The sequence below is a fragment of the Lygodium microphyllum genome, chromosome 14, assembly GCF_053477565.2.
Source record: "Lygodium microphyllum isolate KBCC chromosome 14, Lygodium_microphyllum_v1.1.10, whole genome shotgun sequence".
Classification (NCBI taxonomy): Eukaryota; Viridiplantae; Streptophyta; class Polypodiopsida; order Schizaeales; family Lygodiaceae; genus Lygodium; species Lygodium microphyllum.
In genome coordinates this window covers 42,691,987-42,707,317 of record NC_141148.1, presented here as the reverse complement: position 1 = coordinate 42,707,317, position 15,331 = coordinate 42,691,987, and the positions used below count along the sequence as shown (strand labels likewise).

The 15,331-nt window shown below is 40.0% G+C and overlaps 1 protein-coding gene across 9 annotated transcripts; it reads left to right on the top strand.

Annotated features, from left to right (window-relative positions):
* The first annotated feature begins 2,536 nt into the window (after positions 1-2,536).
* On the top strand, positions 2,537-10,332 carry LOC148025539 (uncharacterized). 9 transcript variants are annotated; one of them, XR_015693113.1, is made up of 5 exons: positions 2,537-2,890; positions 3,613-3,855; positions 4,887-6,558; positions 6,686-9,552; positions 10,116-10,332. XR_015693113.1 is itself a non-coding variant. In XM_087692733.1 (5 exons), exons 3-5 carry the CDS (start codon positions 3,618-3,620, stop codon positions 7,587-7,589), a joined length of 2,814 nt encoding a protein of 937 aa, XP_087548859.1. In that variant the 5' UTR covers positions 2,537-2,890; positions 3,037-3,114; positions 3,616-3,617; the 3' UTR covers positions 7,590-9,714. The 9 variants fall into 9 exon arrangements, 7 of the variants coding, with proteins under 7 accessions (XP_087548859.1, XP_087548858.1, XP_087548857.1 ...); XR_015693112.1 differs by lacking the exon at positions 10,116-10,332 and adding an exon at positions 9,678-9,714; XM_087692733.1 differs by lacking the exon at positions 10,116-10,332 and adding an exon at positions 3,037-3,114 and having other exon boundaries at positions 3,616-3,855; positions 6,686-9,714.
* Positions 10,333-15,331: the final 4,999 nt, after the last annotated feature.

Sequence of the window (15,331 nt, the reverse complement as noted above, 5' to 3'; positions counted from 1 at the left end):
CGCGCCATAGTACTCCAAACGCCCTGCCATAGTATTACTACTCTTTGTCTCTCTCTGATGGCCAGTCGTCATCAGAGAGAGAGAGAGAACACGCATTCTTTCTCTCTCTCTCTTTAACGACTAGCCATCAAAGAGAGAGAGGGAGTATAAGATGAGGCGACCAGGAAGTTACCCCACGGGAGCATTATTATAGTCTCTCTGTCTGACATAGAGAAGTAATATTTCTACGAAGAAGCGTGAGAGTGAGAGTGAGAGTGAGAGGAAAAGAGAAGAGAAGAGAAGGTGGTGGAAGGAGACCACGTTTCCTTTTGCCCCCAATCATGTGACATAAATGGTCACTTACCTTTCATTCTACCCCCAATCATGTGACATAAATGGTCACTTTGGTTTGGTTTGGGAGGTAGCTTCAGGAGCACTATGGTGGTTCCGACACTTTCCCGAACCTGTAGCTCAAATAATAATGTAGTATAGACGCCACCTTCTCCGACGCCAATGATGTGACGCCGCACGCCCTGCCATAGTACTCCAAACGCGCCATAGTACTCCAAATGCTCTGCCATAGTATTACTACTCTCTCTTTCTCTCTCTGACGGCCAGTCATCGTCAGAGAAAGAGAGAGAGAGAACGCGCGTTCTCTCTTTCTCTTTGACGACTAGCCGTCAGAGAGAGAGAGAGAGAGTATAAGATCAGGCGACCAAGAAGTTACCCCATGGGAGCATTAATATACTCTCTCTGTCTCTGAGACATAGAGAAGTAATATTTCTATGAAGAAGCGTGGAGCTCACTGACCACTGAGGACTGACCAGCAGTGGAGAGAGACAGAGATATGACGGGCAGTGGAGAAGACATGACCAGCACAGAGAGAGAGAGAGAGAGAGAGAGAGAGAGAGAGAGAGAGAGAGAGAGAGAGAGAGAAAGAGAGAGAAGACTGACCTGTTGCTTGTTGCCTACTGGCCTGCCTCCTTCTGTCTCGTGAGAGTGAGAGTGAGAGTGAGAGGAGAAGAGAAGAGAAGAGAAGAGAAGAGAAGGTGGTGGAAGGAGACTACGTTTCCTTCTGCCCCCAATCATGTGACATAAATGGTCACTTTGGTTTGGTTTGGGAGCTAGTTTCGGGAGCACTGTGGTGATTCGACACTTTCCCGAACCTGTGGCTCAAATAATAATATAGTATCGCGCGCGGCTAGGGCCTCCTTGGCCTCCTGGGCCCTGCCACCATTGCCCAATCCGACGTGGATGCCACCCTCGCTTAGATGAGCCCCGCCACTCGTCGTCCACGTCAGCTCGGGGTACCACTCGCCGTCCACATCACTGCCATGCGTCCGGGGCTACCTCCTGCACCGCCTGGCTGACTAACTTAGCGGCCTTCTCCGGTGCCAACGGCATGATGCTGCACACCCTGCCATCGCCGTCCACGTCACTGCAACGCCCTGCCATCGCCGTCCACATCCGCCTGGCTGACTAACTCCGCCACCTTCTTCGGCGCCAATGGCATGACTCCGTATGCCCTGCCATAGTACTCCAAACACGCCACAGTACTCCAATAGCCCTGCCATAGTATTGCTACTCTCTCTCTCTCTCTCTCTCTCGGGAGTATAAGATCAGGCGACCAGGAAGTTACCCCACGGGAGCATTAATATACTCTCTCTGTCTCTGATAGAGAGAAGTAATATTTCTACGAAGAAGCGTGAGAGTGAGAGTGAGAGTGAGAGGAAAAGAGAAGAGAAGAGAAGGTGGTGGAAGAAGACCACGTTTCCTTTTGCCCCAAATCATGTGACATAAATGATCACTTTGGTTTGGTTTGGGAGCTAGCTTCAGGAGCACTGTGGTGGTTCGACACATTCCCGAATCTGTAGCTCAAATAATAATGTAGTATAGACGCTACCTTCTTCGGCACCAATGGCGTGACACCGCACGCCCTGCCATAGTACTCCAAACGCGCCATAGTACTCCAAACGCCCTGCCATAGTATTACTACTCTTTGTCTCTCTCTGATGGCCAGTCGTTATCAGAGAGAGAGAGAGAGAACACACGTTCTTTCTCTCTCTTTGACGACTGGCCGTCAAAGAGAGAGAGGGAGTATAAGATGAGGCGACCAGGAAGCTACCCCACGGGAGCATTATTATAGTCTCTCTGTCTGACATAGAGAAGTAATATTTCTACGAAGAAGCGTGAGAGTGAGAGGAAAAGAGAAGAGAAGAGAAGGTGGTGGAAGGAGACCACGTTTCCTTTTGCCCCCAATCATGTGACATAAATGGTCAGTTACCTTTCATTCTACCCCCAATCATGTGACATAAATGGTCACTTTGGTTTGGTTTGGGAGTTAGTTTCGGGAGCACTGTGGTGGTTCACACTTTCCCGAACTTGTAACTCAAATAATAATATAGTATAGATAGATATAGATAATAATGTAGTATAGATATAGATATACATATAGATGATGATGATACATTCATTCTCAAAGATAAAAGATATACTAGCGTTTCGCATCTAAAACGCGTAAAAATTAAAGAGTATGCCGTGTTTTGTGCTTTTAAGAATCATTGTAGTGTCGGGTGAGAGAGAGAGAGAGAGACTCCGCTTTGGATTTCTGTAAATAACCTTGTCAAATTAATGTTCCCAACGTTTACCCTCCTCTCCAACGGATACCTGTGTGCATCCTGCCTGCGTCTCATTCCTGCCCGTGCCCCATCGCTCGCCCTTTACGGCTGGGCTAGCCTTGCGTTGTCAGTTATGGCCATACGCTTCTAAACGCCTCAATCAATTGCTCCGGGCTCTCCTGTGTGATTTGATTCCGGCAGACATACAGTGCCACAAAGGATCCTCCTCAGGAAGGGAGGCTTTCTATTCTGTAGCGTCTCTCAGGGTTTCATGTTGTTTCTCCGCCAGGAAGGTGATGCCATGATCTGTTGATTTCTGCCATTTCTGCTAATTTTACTGGGCTTTTGCAGTGGTTTCTGCTTATTCTCTGTGCCAAGAGACCCTTTATCAGTTGATTCTTCCAACATCTTCGATCTGATGTTTTTCTTTTTCCTGCAGAAAGATGATGCTATTCTGTTAGCTTTTGAAGGCTTCTAGTGGATTTTCGTATTCTGTGTGTCAAGAGACGCTCTACCTGTAATTATCTTCCACATGACATGTTGTCTGTTTTGCCCCTGCAGAAAGATGATGCCATTTTGTTAGTTTTTGGTGTTTTAATTGGTTTTCTTATTCTTTGTGTCAATATATGCTTTATCTGTAGATTCTCTCAACATCTTATGTTTTTCCTTTTTCCTGCAGAAGATTTGCTAGTTTTTTGGATTCCAGTGGTATTACTTATTCTTTGTGTTGAGATACGATTTACCTGTAGATTCTTTCAAAATCTCATGCGTGGCCCCCTTCCCCCTTCTTCCTGTGGCGTCACGAAGATGACGCCATTCTGTTAGTTTTTGGGGATTTACAGTGGTTTTTCTTATTCTGTGTGTCAAGACGTGCTCTACCTTTTGATCGTTTCAATTTCCCATTACTTTCTTTTTCTGTCAGGAAGCGATGCTACAATGTACATCTATTAGCTTTTTCGGTTTTCATTGGGTTTTCTTGTTTCATATTGTGATCATAATGGTGTTCTGCTGCCAGAAGAAATGAGAGAGGGGAACCAAGACAAGTCTAAGATCTCAATATGGTGGGACATTGAGAACTGTGGTGTGCCGAAGGATGTTGATCCTCACTTTATTGCGCAGAACCTGAGTACTGCCCTTCACCATGCCAATCTGGTAGGCCCCATTGAAATTCAGGTCTTTGGCGACACTCAGATCCTGTCGCATATCACACAGAAGGCTCTATCAGACACTGGCATTACCTTGAATCATGTTCCTCGAGGTTGGGTTATACACTTGTTTCTTTCCACATGTTAATGTTTTCTATGATAATAGTAATTGGTGTCACATACATGGCTCAAATACACATGATCACAACCAGTATCAAGAAGGTGTCATCATATCAGCTAGGGATCGAGTTTGCATCACATGATTATTTCTCTGCTCTATCATCAGTCATTACCTTGGTAACAATGGCCGCTGAAGGAGACAATGTTGATAGTTTGAATGCTGCATTGAATCTTAGATAGCATCGCATTTTTCCTGGGCTGAATGTGCTGTCTTTATGCTAGTATTTGTCACTTGCTTGATTTGTGAGAACTTTGAAAGGTTGCTTTGTATTTTAGATATCATGTTTTGCTGGGCTGAATGATAATATTTTCTTTTGAATGTGAGTTTCCAATTGCTGAAGGATGTCTCTTGGTCCTGTGGTCTAATGTGGCAAACAAGCATATGGCTGGACTCTTGTAAGTTGCAGTTCTTGTTATTTAAGTTAGCTCTTTTGAGTTTGCTGCATGTTCCGTCTGCCAATTAAAGGCTAGAGATCAAGTTTTGAAGAACATTTCTTATCATCACTTGGAGTGGTTTGAAAGAATGAGTTTTGCATTATGTACTTACCGTTTTTATGCTAGTCTTTGTTTTTATTGCTTGGTGAATTAGTCCCTGGTATTGGAAGCTACTTCTTCCTTTGAAAAGAAGTGGAGGCCCTGTGCTTGATTCCATGTAAGTCCCTACCATGTAAATGCGTGGCAGTTATAATGAGTTGTACTTGCATCTCTACCCTGGCATATGTATGCAGCAGACTTGATCTTTAACTAGACGATGACTACTTTGGATTGTGATGCTATGGCATTTTCCTTTTTAACTCTTGCCTTTTCTCCTGCATGGGATTGTAGTATTTCTGACCAGAAGCTCAAGAGTCAACCCTTAAAGAGAAACTCGTGATCGCCTGTCTGCCATTTGTGGAACTTTTCACATTAACTTCCTGTGTGGAACTTTTCACACTAACTTCCTGCTGTTCGATTCTTTTTACAGGAAACAAGGATGCTGCTGACAAGGCTATATTAGTGGGTATGTTGCTCTGGGCTTTGGATAATTCTCCACCTGCCCACATACTTCTCATATCAGGAGATGGCGACTTTGCAAATGCTTTGCATCGGCTCAGGTTGAAAAAGTACAGTATATTACTTGCTTGTCCAGCACAGTTTGTCAAGCCTGCTCTTCTTGGCGCAGCTCTCAAGCTTTGGAATTGGAAAGATCTGGCAAAAGGACATTTGGCAGAGCCTGAACTGTCTCCACATAATGAAGTAGCACAAGAGGGGTCTCAAATGCATGATGCTGGCTTGACAGGGTTGTCCTCTGGCTCATTTGATAAGTTTCCATATAAGTCAAGCTCACATATAAAGTCAGATATACACAATCAAAGTCCTATTTCTAATGGCTTTGCATCACCACAAAAAGCACTCTCAGAAGGGAAGTATGGCAGAGATGGTAGAACTGTGTCCTCTGGGATGTCTGAGAGTAGATCCTCCAAGGCTTTGAACCTTGAAACTTTGAATGTCCAAGGGGAAGATAAAAGGGGCAGTGTGGCTGGACCTTCAGGTGCCCAAGTTCCTGCTAGTGTGTATCCTTCTCCATCTCAAAAACCACCAGCAAAAGGGAAGTATGCTGGAGATGGGAGAACTGCTTCCTCGGGGAACATGATGGATGGACCTTTGGGTGCCCCAGTTCCTGCTGGTGTGTGTCCTTCCCCGTTACCAGTTGATGCCAGACAGGCATCACGTTATGGACACACATGGCAAAACTTACAACCACATACTAATTTCCCCCCATGTGCACCTCGACCTAGTGTTCCTTTAGATACAGTTCGACCTAGTATTCCTCCTAATAATTCTCAACCTAGTCTTCTGCCAGCTACAAATGGTTTTTCTACCACTGCTGGCACAAACCTTGTGGGACCAGTTCGACCTAGTATTCCTCCTAATCCTGCTCGACCTGGTCTTCCGCCAGCTTCAAATGGAGTTCGACCTAGTATTCCTCCTAACACTGCTCGACCTGGTCTTCCACCAGCTCCAAATGGTTTTTCTGCCACTGCTGGCGCAAACCCTGTGGGACCAGTTCGACCTAGTATTCCTCCTAATACTGCTCGACCTGGTCTTCCGCCAGCTCCAAATGGTTTTTCTTCCACTGTTGGCTCAAATTCTGCGGGACCTCCATATTTTTTGCCACAAACTTCAAACCTTAATGAAGCCAGGCAGCTGAATACCTTAAGTGAATTTAGGCCTGTGGGTTCGTCTGGAACTAACAATCCTGCTCCAGCAGGCCCTGCACGTGCAATGAAAATGGAAGTTCCTGGGCACGATGTGTATTTAGATAAGGTTTATAAAGCTATGAAGACTCTCGAACGTGATATGCTCGCACCAACTGAATCTAATTTACTGGAGTGTATCCAATATTGGGATCCTCAACATGAAAGATTTGATGTAGGGCAGACTTTAAGCACAGCAGTGGAGCTACAGCAGGTAATTAAGTCACAGTTTAGCAACCGAGGTGTGGTTATGTATTTTCCTCCTGATAATAAAGGGCCATGGAGCCGTGTAGATCCTGGCGATATGCAGCATGAATTCCCAGAGGAAGTCTGGAAAGAATTTCAATCTATTTTGCTCAATAGCAAGAACCGGCAAAAATTTCTGCTCTCCCGAAACCGGTAAGCAGTATTTGTGCTCTACAACCTCTGTTGTGTGACCACTATTCCCTACTTTTTCAGGAGTACAATGCACTCCTATGAGTTACAATGTGAGTTTTCATTAACACCTCTCTTTACATTGGATCAGGTATGATGCAGCTTTCATTCTGAAAAATTTAGGCTCTGGGTGCATTAAAAATCTTGCCATAGGTCAAATCATGCAGCTTATACAGCAGGCTATACAGCGGAAAAACTGGTTGAGAAGAAATGGTTCACGTTGGTCACCATTATCTATCAATACTAAAGCTTTACCAGAAGTAGCACATACTAAGCATGGGAGTAGTGATGTGGGGTCCTCAACTCAACCAGCAGAGGGATGGGTGTTAAGTGGATCTCAGATGGCTGGGACACCAAGTCATAATTCTGTCCAGAGGCTGTCTGACAAAGATATCATTTTGGACAAATTAAAAATTCTGATTCCTAAGATAATCAAAGGGGATAATGACTATTACCTATCTATGCTTCCCAAAGATTTTCAACAAGCAACAGGGGTTCATTTGGATCTTCAACAATTGGGGTATGCAAAACTTCAGGAACTTATAAATGACATTTCAGATGTAGCCCATGTAGAAGTTGTGAAACATGGGGTTTTTGTACTTCGTCTTACATGTCGTGATGGATGTAGGACAAGCCCAGTCAGTTCAAGACAATCTCTCTGTACTGATCAGCTAGAAGAAGATAAGGAAAATGACAAGGATGTAAGACAGGGTCAGGTTGTCAGGGATTTGAAAGGCTGGTTGAGTCAGCTGATGACTGTAGAGAAAGATGGCTATGACATAACTAAGATCCGACAGGGCTTCCTAAATGCAAGTGGTAAAGACCTGGATAAAGAAGGCCTGGGCTTTACTAGGCTTCAATGCATCCTAAAACAGTTTCCCGATGTTGTACAGCTTGTAAATACTAAAGCAGGTGTATGGATGGCTTATCCTGCTTGTCAGAGGGCTGTTGTGACTAGTAAAAATTCCCAACTTGCACCAGTCTCGAGCAATTGAGTTGGCAGTGCATAGAGAAGGACATTTCCTTAGCTAGTTTGAAGTGATGACTTGCTTATGAAGTGGCTGTTAAAAATTAATGGTGCTAAACTACCAGTTAATACGATTTCCTGATGTTGTTCAGCTTGTAAATACTAAAGCAGGTGTATGGATGGCTTATCCTGCTTGTCAGAGGGCTGTTGTGACTAGTAAAAATTCCCAACTTGCACCAGTCTCGAGCAATTGAGTTGGCAGTGCATAGAGAAGGACATTTCCTTAGCTAGTTTGAAGTGATGACTTGCTTATGGAGTGGCTGTTAAAAATTAATGGTGCTAAACTACCAGTTAATATGATAATAGGGCATTAATCATTCTAGGATTATCACGTGAAGGAGCCAGTCCCAAGTTTATGCTGAAGTATGAATCATACAATTTGTATATTTTGTGCCTGGTCAAGTTTCTGGGCATGTTAGTGGTGTTCCCTCTGGTTCGTTATGAAGTGTTTGTGCTACAATCAACTTAGCAGGTGATGGTAGCATGCCAGGCTGGAGAGATAAGTTGCTGCAGTCTCAGGTTGTTATAACCTGTTTTTTGATGTGGTTATCTGGAAGTGGTTAGCAGCATTTTCCCTCTTCTTGGTTTATTATCCTGTGGTATGCTGCAGAATGAAGTGGTATGTTAGTCTGGATGTGGGTTAGCAATATTTCCTTTTCTCCTGGTTATCGAGCCTGTCTGCTGCAGTCAACTGGCAAGATGATGGTAGTGTGCTAGGTTGGACAGATAATTTTTCTGAAGTCTCAGGTTGTGAATATCATGCACAGGCTGTAAGGACCAATTTGTGGTGGGCCTGATTAAATTTCTGGCATGGTTAACAGCATTCCTTCGCTGATGCAGTGGTGTTGAGGAAGGAGCATGATCAATCAAGTTGTCAACAGGTGATGGAAGTGTTTCAGGCTGGACAGATGAATTGTTCATGAAAATTTCTGGGCGTGTTTACTTCATCTTTGTTATTGGGTCATAAGCTGCACAGTGTGCCAGGCTGGATGGAGAAACAAATTGCTGCAGTCTCACTTCATGAAACATGCTCAGATCACCTGCTAATGCAGTGGTGTTAAGGAAGTAGCTTTACCAATCAAGTCATTGACAGGTGATGGTAGTTTGCCAGGCTGGACAGATGAATTGTTCACGAAAATTTCTGGGTGTGGTTAACATTGTTTAGTTTTCTAACCAGTGCTTCTGGACATGGTTTAGCGGTACTCCTCTTGGTTTAGTATTGAGTGATGCTGCAAAGTCAAGTGGTGTGCCAGGCTGGAGAAACAGATTGCCGCAGTCTCACTTTTCGAAATATGCTCAGGTCAGGACAGAGGCCTGGATGTGGTTAGCAGTAATTCTTCTCTTGGTTTATTATTCAGTGTTATGCTGCAAGGTCAAGTGGTGTGCCAGGCTGGAGAAACAAATTGCTGCAGTCTCACTTCATGAAACATGCCCAGGCCAGGAACCTGCTGATGTTGTAGTGATGTTGAGGAAGGAACATTGTTACTCAAATTGTTAACATTTGTAAAGGTTTCAGGCAAGAAGTTATAATTACTGAAGTTGCTGACAATCTAACTGGAATCAGCTTCGAGAAGTTTCTGCAGTTTCTATAGTCAATGTAATGGTGCTTTTTGCTCTTGGCATGAAGGGTACTGCTAGTGATGTTAACGGAAATTGTCAAGCTGAGGTTTCAAAATGCAAGTACTTTGTGCTTTTGAATACAGTATTTGAGTTGAAAGTTTGAAAAGCCAGGCTTGTCCTCTGACAATGCCAACAATATATGTTGTATGCCGACGAGCATGGAAAAATGTCACCGGGGCCTATTTATCTACCAGCATGGGAAAATGTCACTGGGAGATATTTATCTATCAGCATTAGCTTTAGCATTTGCTTGGTGGCTTCAAAAAGTGGATTTTTCTGTCCTTTTCAGATGGACCTATCAAAAGTGGCAGGTATGTTGTTCCATTGTAAGCATGCAGTTCTAGACTCAATTTTTCTTAGTTCTTATGTACTCCTAGTTTGTCAATAGTGGCAGGTATCCTGTTTTTATAGTCAGAATTAATGGATACTTATACAGGTTGCTTCATGAATACAATGAAAGTTTGGTTTGGTTCTTTCTTTGAAAATGAAGTTAGAAGTGGAAAGCTGGAATGGAAGGTTTGATTATGATCTTAGGTGGAAGGCAGAAAAGGAATGTTTCTTTTCAGAATTGTACTGTCCTCCTTCAACACCATTGTCTATATTGATTTGTCATTGTATGCTGACAGTTGTATTCTGATTTGTCATTACATATTGATCTTTATTCTGTTGCTGATGTGTAAATGTGTAAAACCTATATGTTACCTTCTGCATGCAGAATTATACCACCTGCTTCATAATAAAGTGAACATACGTCAACATTCTATGGCTAAAATTTTTCAATGTTAGTGTGGTGTGTTATGAAAAACCTGTTTACCACTCTTGCATACTGAAGTGAACTTGATATTCAATTGTGGTACATGCACTCTCTGGTCAGATACTTTGTGTTGAAGGTGCCATAGAAGGAGAAAACTTCTTAATCTAAGCCATACCACCATGCTGGTGTGTGCCTTTTATGTTGAAGGATCTAGTCTGATACTTCACATTGAAGGTGCCGTAGAAAGAGATCTTAATGAGGAAAAAGCCCAGGTAATCTAAGCCATGCCATGCTGGTGGTGCATTGCATGTAGAAGGATGTAGTCAGCTTGTAAGTCAAGATGGTACACAGAAAGAAAAAATCTTGGCAAATAATGAGCCCTTTGCTTATTTAATTACTGTTGTTGTTTTGAGTGTCATGGTAGAAACCTCTCCTACTATACTTTGCTTTCTTCTCATAACTTCATGGTAGCTTCTTTACATGAGCTTTTCAGTATCATGTTTTGAGAATTATGAAAAGCCAATTAGTAGTTAAAAAGCTTAATGAACCCAAAAAAAAAATAAATCCAAAATAATTCAATTTGTTCTCACTCAATGTTGAAAGCCTGGTTGCAAGTGGTTTTTTATGATTTCCATGCAATTTTCGAAAGCTTAATGCATCAAAAAGACTATTAAAAAAGAAATGCAACAAGAAATAATCTTGAGGAAGACCCTAGGTATAGTGGCAAGTGAGTCATGTACTTATTTTTAGTCATAGTAGGTGCCCTTTTGCAAGTGGTTTTTGCTCATATTATTTTTGCTTTCTTATTGGGGGTGAAGTGCTTATTGCATTTGATAGTTGCAAATTGGTTACAAGCAAATTGTTTATTGTCCTTTTGCAAGTGGTTTTCGCTCATACTATTTTTGCTTTCTTATTGGGGGTGAAGTGCTTATTGCATTTGATAGTTGCAAATTGGTTACAAGCAAATTGTTTATTGCTCACGCCCTTTTGCAAGTGGTTTTTGCTCATACTATTTTTGCTTTCTTATTGGGGGTGAAGTGCTTATTGCATTTGATAGTTGCAAATTGGTTACAAGCAAATTGTTTATTGTCCTTTTGCAAGTGGTTTTCGCTCATACTATTTTTGCTTTCTTATTGGGGGTGAAGTGCTTATTGCATTTGATAGTTGCAAATTGGTTACAAGCAAATTGTTTATTGCTCACTTTTACAAATTGGTAGATAAATGCATAATGAATCAAAAGCCACATCCAAAATAGTTCATTAGATTGTAATTCGTGTAGCATAATAGCAAAGAAATAAGGGCAACTTATTACAAGTTGTTTATGTTGGTGTATAGAGTTTTTTTGCACACAATTATGTATTTTTAATTTTTTTTTTGGAAATGTTTGATTTTCTCTCACATTTGTAGTGGTTTTCATTGGATTGATATTGTGGTTTTCTTAAATAACCTCTACTAGTGTTTTGTGCACACTGTGCACACATGAAACACTAGACCGCTGTGTTTATGTGGCAAGTGAGTAGCACCGTAACTTTGCTCTATAATCTATTTTACCTCTTTTCTTTTTGTTTTTAATTTTTTTCTTCCTCCTTACTCTAGGCTTTGTGACATTGACAAGTGAGTAGCACAACTTTGCTCCACAATCTATTTAGTCTCTTTTCTTTTTGTTTTTAAAAATTTTCTCCCTATTTCCCCCTCTCCCTTTACTTTGATGTCTAAATTTTGTTCTCTTTGTTTTTTTTGGTTTATTTTCTGTCATCTCCCTCCCTCCCCCCCCTCTCTCTCTCTCTCTCTCTCTTTCTTGCATGAAATTTAAAACTCTTATTTTTTCTTTATGTTTTTATTTTCTCATTTTTTATCTCTCCCCCTTCTTTCTTTTTCTTCTTTTTCCCTCTCATTTTTCATTTTCTTCTTCTCTCTTCCCAGTTTCTTTAAAAAATTATTTTAGATTTTCTTTCCTCTATAATTCTCGGTGTTTGTATTTTTTTAAATTTTTTCTTTAATTTTTTTTTAATTTTATTTATTTTTTTCTCTTGAAAATTCTCTTTTAGATTTTATCTTTTATTTTTTCTCTTTTAAATTTTATAGTCTATAAATTTGTGTCATATTCTCTTTTTTTTTGTTTTTTTTTAAAATTATATATATTTTCTCTATAATTATCTATTTTTTATTTTAGTTTATTTTCTTTGGTCTCCTTGTTCTCTCTTCCCTATCAAATGTTAAACTCTCTCTTTTTTCTTTTTTTCTCTCCTTTTTTTTTTCTATGTTAATCTCTTTTTCTTTGTTTTCTTTCTCTCTTATGTTTTTTTTTCTTTTCATTTTTAAAATTGTTTTTTTCTCTATAATTCTTTCTTTGTATTATTATTGTTATTTCTTTGAATTATTATTATTGTTATTATCATTATTATTATTATTCATCTTTCTCTTCCTCTCTTCTCTCTCTCTCTCTCTCTCTCTCTCTATGATGAAGAGAGAACACATCTTAATGTATTTTGTCTTTGCATCGAAGATCGAATTCTTGGCTAATTGGATAATACTCATAGAATTTGAATGCAATGTAGGGACCAAATAACCTAATCAAATCGTCTCCTTATAAGCCTTTGTGGTTGAAATATATTTGGTCTACTATTGAGAGGGTTGTGTATTTTTGTATCCTTGATGTTTGAGAAATATCACCTTCAACAAAGGTGAATACATAAATAGAGGGCTTTCTATTGTTTGTATGTCATGCATAATCAAGGTGAATACATAAATAGAGGGCTTTCTATTGTTTGCATGTCATGCATAATCAAAGTTAATATATCTCTTGACTCTTATATCATGCCACTATAATGTATGCATATAATTGTTGTGTCATTTAGGTATCTCATGATATTCTTGATGATATCTCAATGCCATTTGTTAGGTGTAGCCATAGTGTGCTATAACTTCCATTGTAAATGCTATATCGCTATGTCATTTTAAAACAAGTGGCTATCATAGCATATATCAAATTGCTCATAATGAATGCATAAGGGATTTTGGCCATCTCGGTCTTTTGCTTATCAAACTGCGGGTAGTTGACTTGTCTAACCTTTATATGAGAAGGTAGAGGATAACTAATAGGCTTATCATTTTGCATCTGAAATCTCTTAAAATACTTTTTGGATATACTTGTGATAGATATAAGAGTTCCGTAGAGCAATCATGTGATGTGTATCCCAAGAATATATGAGACTTGTTTAATGTTTATTATCTTAAAGCTCTCGTTGAGTTGAGTTTTTAAGATATCTAGCTCATCATGAGCTCACTTAGTAATAAGTATATCATCCACATAGGGTACTAAAAACATAAGGGTATGAGTTTTTCATGTATAAACACAGATCTATAGTACTATGGCTATATCCTTGTGAATATGCATGAAATCATGAAACTTGTGGTTCCATTCCCTAGGTGTCTATTTAAGGCTATAAAAACTTTTTCTTAACTCACACATTAGATGTTTTTTTTTCTTTAAAGCCCCTATATTATTGCATATAGCTTTCATAATGTAAATCCCCATGTAGAAAAGCCATTTTTATATCCATCTAATAAAGGTCTAGATCTAGCTGAGCAATCAATGTTAGTACAAAGTGTAGAGTTGTCATTTTGACCACGCGGTACCACATTTCATCATGTAAATCTTCATGTAGAAAAGTCATTTTTATATCCATCTAGTAAAGGTTTAGATCTAACCGAACAACCAATGTTATTACCAAGTGTAGGTTGTCATTTTGACCATGCGAGAAAAGACTTCATTGAACTCAACTCCATATTTATGCTTGAAATCCTTAGTTATCAATGGGGCCTTATAAGTGAGCTTGGGGCATTTAGGGATACTTTTCAGCTTGTATATTCACTTGCACGGCAATGCCTTTTTGCCACTAGGTAAAGGTATCACATCCCATTGGGGCTAGTTTGTAAGGAGTCAAAACATAATCCATGGAGGGGCGTAAAGCGCTTAATCAAACGTTTAAGGTAAACATTTAGCTTTGGTAGAGCATCTCAAAGTAGATTGATCTTATACATTAGGTGGGACTTGGGACATTGGAGTATTAGCTTTGCTCTGCAGGTTGTCTAGTTGGATGTATAGGAGCAAGAGGCTCCTCTTAAAAGATCACCCTGCATACCTCAATCACTTGGTTTGGCTACTTTATTTTTCTCATGGAAAAAAATATCATGATTGTGGATAACCTTACAGGCTTGCAAATCCTATAGGCGATAGCCCATCTCACTTGCATCCCTATAACCCAGAAAGATACATTTTACAAACTTAGAATCCAGCTTATTGTGCTTGTCTTTGGAAACATGGCAAAATGTCTTATAACCAAAGATATGCAAATACGCATATGATGGAGGCTTTCCAGTCTAGACCTTCTCTGCAACCTAGCAATCAATAGTAGTGTAAGGGGAGTGGTTGATTAAGTGTATGATAGTAGTAACAGTCTCAACCCAAAAGTGTTGGGGTAAGTATATTGTGGACTCTCCTGAATCATCATGTTCATACGTTCGGTGATACCATTTTGGAAAGGGGTGTAAGGGACGGGCGATCGATGCTTAGTATATTGCGGACTCTCTTGAATCACCATGTTCATACATTTGGCAATACCATTTTGGGGAGAGGTATAGGGAATAGACAATCAATGCTTAATATCTCGCTCATTGCAAAACTATTTAAAAGCTTTTGAGATATACTCACCCCCATTATTTGATCTTAGATATTTCAATCTATGTTTAGATTAGCTCTCAATAAGAGTAAGCCAACACTAAAAGGTAGACAAGACATTCGATATCTGCTTAATAGGGTAGACCTTATATGAGTAGTTGCCAATGAATGTGATAAAGTGCTTTACACCATCTAGTGAGATTGATAGGACATGGAACCGCATGTATTTGAATGAATAAGAGCCAAATGCTCAACCATGCACTTAGTGTTAGAAGTCTTATACGTACTATGTGTCTACTTGCTATATAAACAACGATCACAAGACTCAAAACACTTATAGTTTAGGGATGGAAGATATTATAAATTGGTAAGCATTTTCATTTCTTTCAAAGGCATGTTGAAGGCGACGATGCCAAAGAGATATATGTGGAATTGTAGCCATAGTTAAAATATGGTCAATTGATCTAGATACTAGTAAGGGATAAATGATATAAGACCTAGTACCATGTGCAATAACAAGATTTCCATGGATAATCTTTCTTAAGGAATCATCAAAAGAGACAATGTAACCTGAATCATCTAAGGTGCTAGTAGAGATAAGGCTCTTCGTGAGAGTCGATATATGATGTACATAATGAAGACTGAACCAAAATGC

What these genes read in the sequence shown, in the direction of transcription:
- LOC148025539 (XM_087692728.1), top strand. Translation starts at nt 2,869, where the DNA reads ATGTTGTTTCTCCGCCAGGAAG. An exon ending in CTTGAATCATGTTCCTCGAG is followed by an intron (nt 3,856 to 4,886) that starts GTTGGGTTATAC and finishes TTCTTTTTACAG; the next exon opens with GAAACAAGGATGCTGCTGAC. An exon ending in TTTCTGCTCTCCCGAAACCG is followed by an intron (nt 6,559 to 6,685) that starts GTAAGCAGTATT and finishes ACATTGGATCAG; the next exon opens with GTATGATGCAGCTTTCATTC.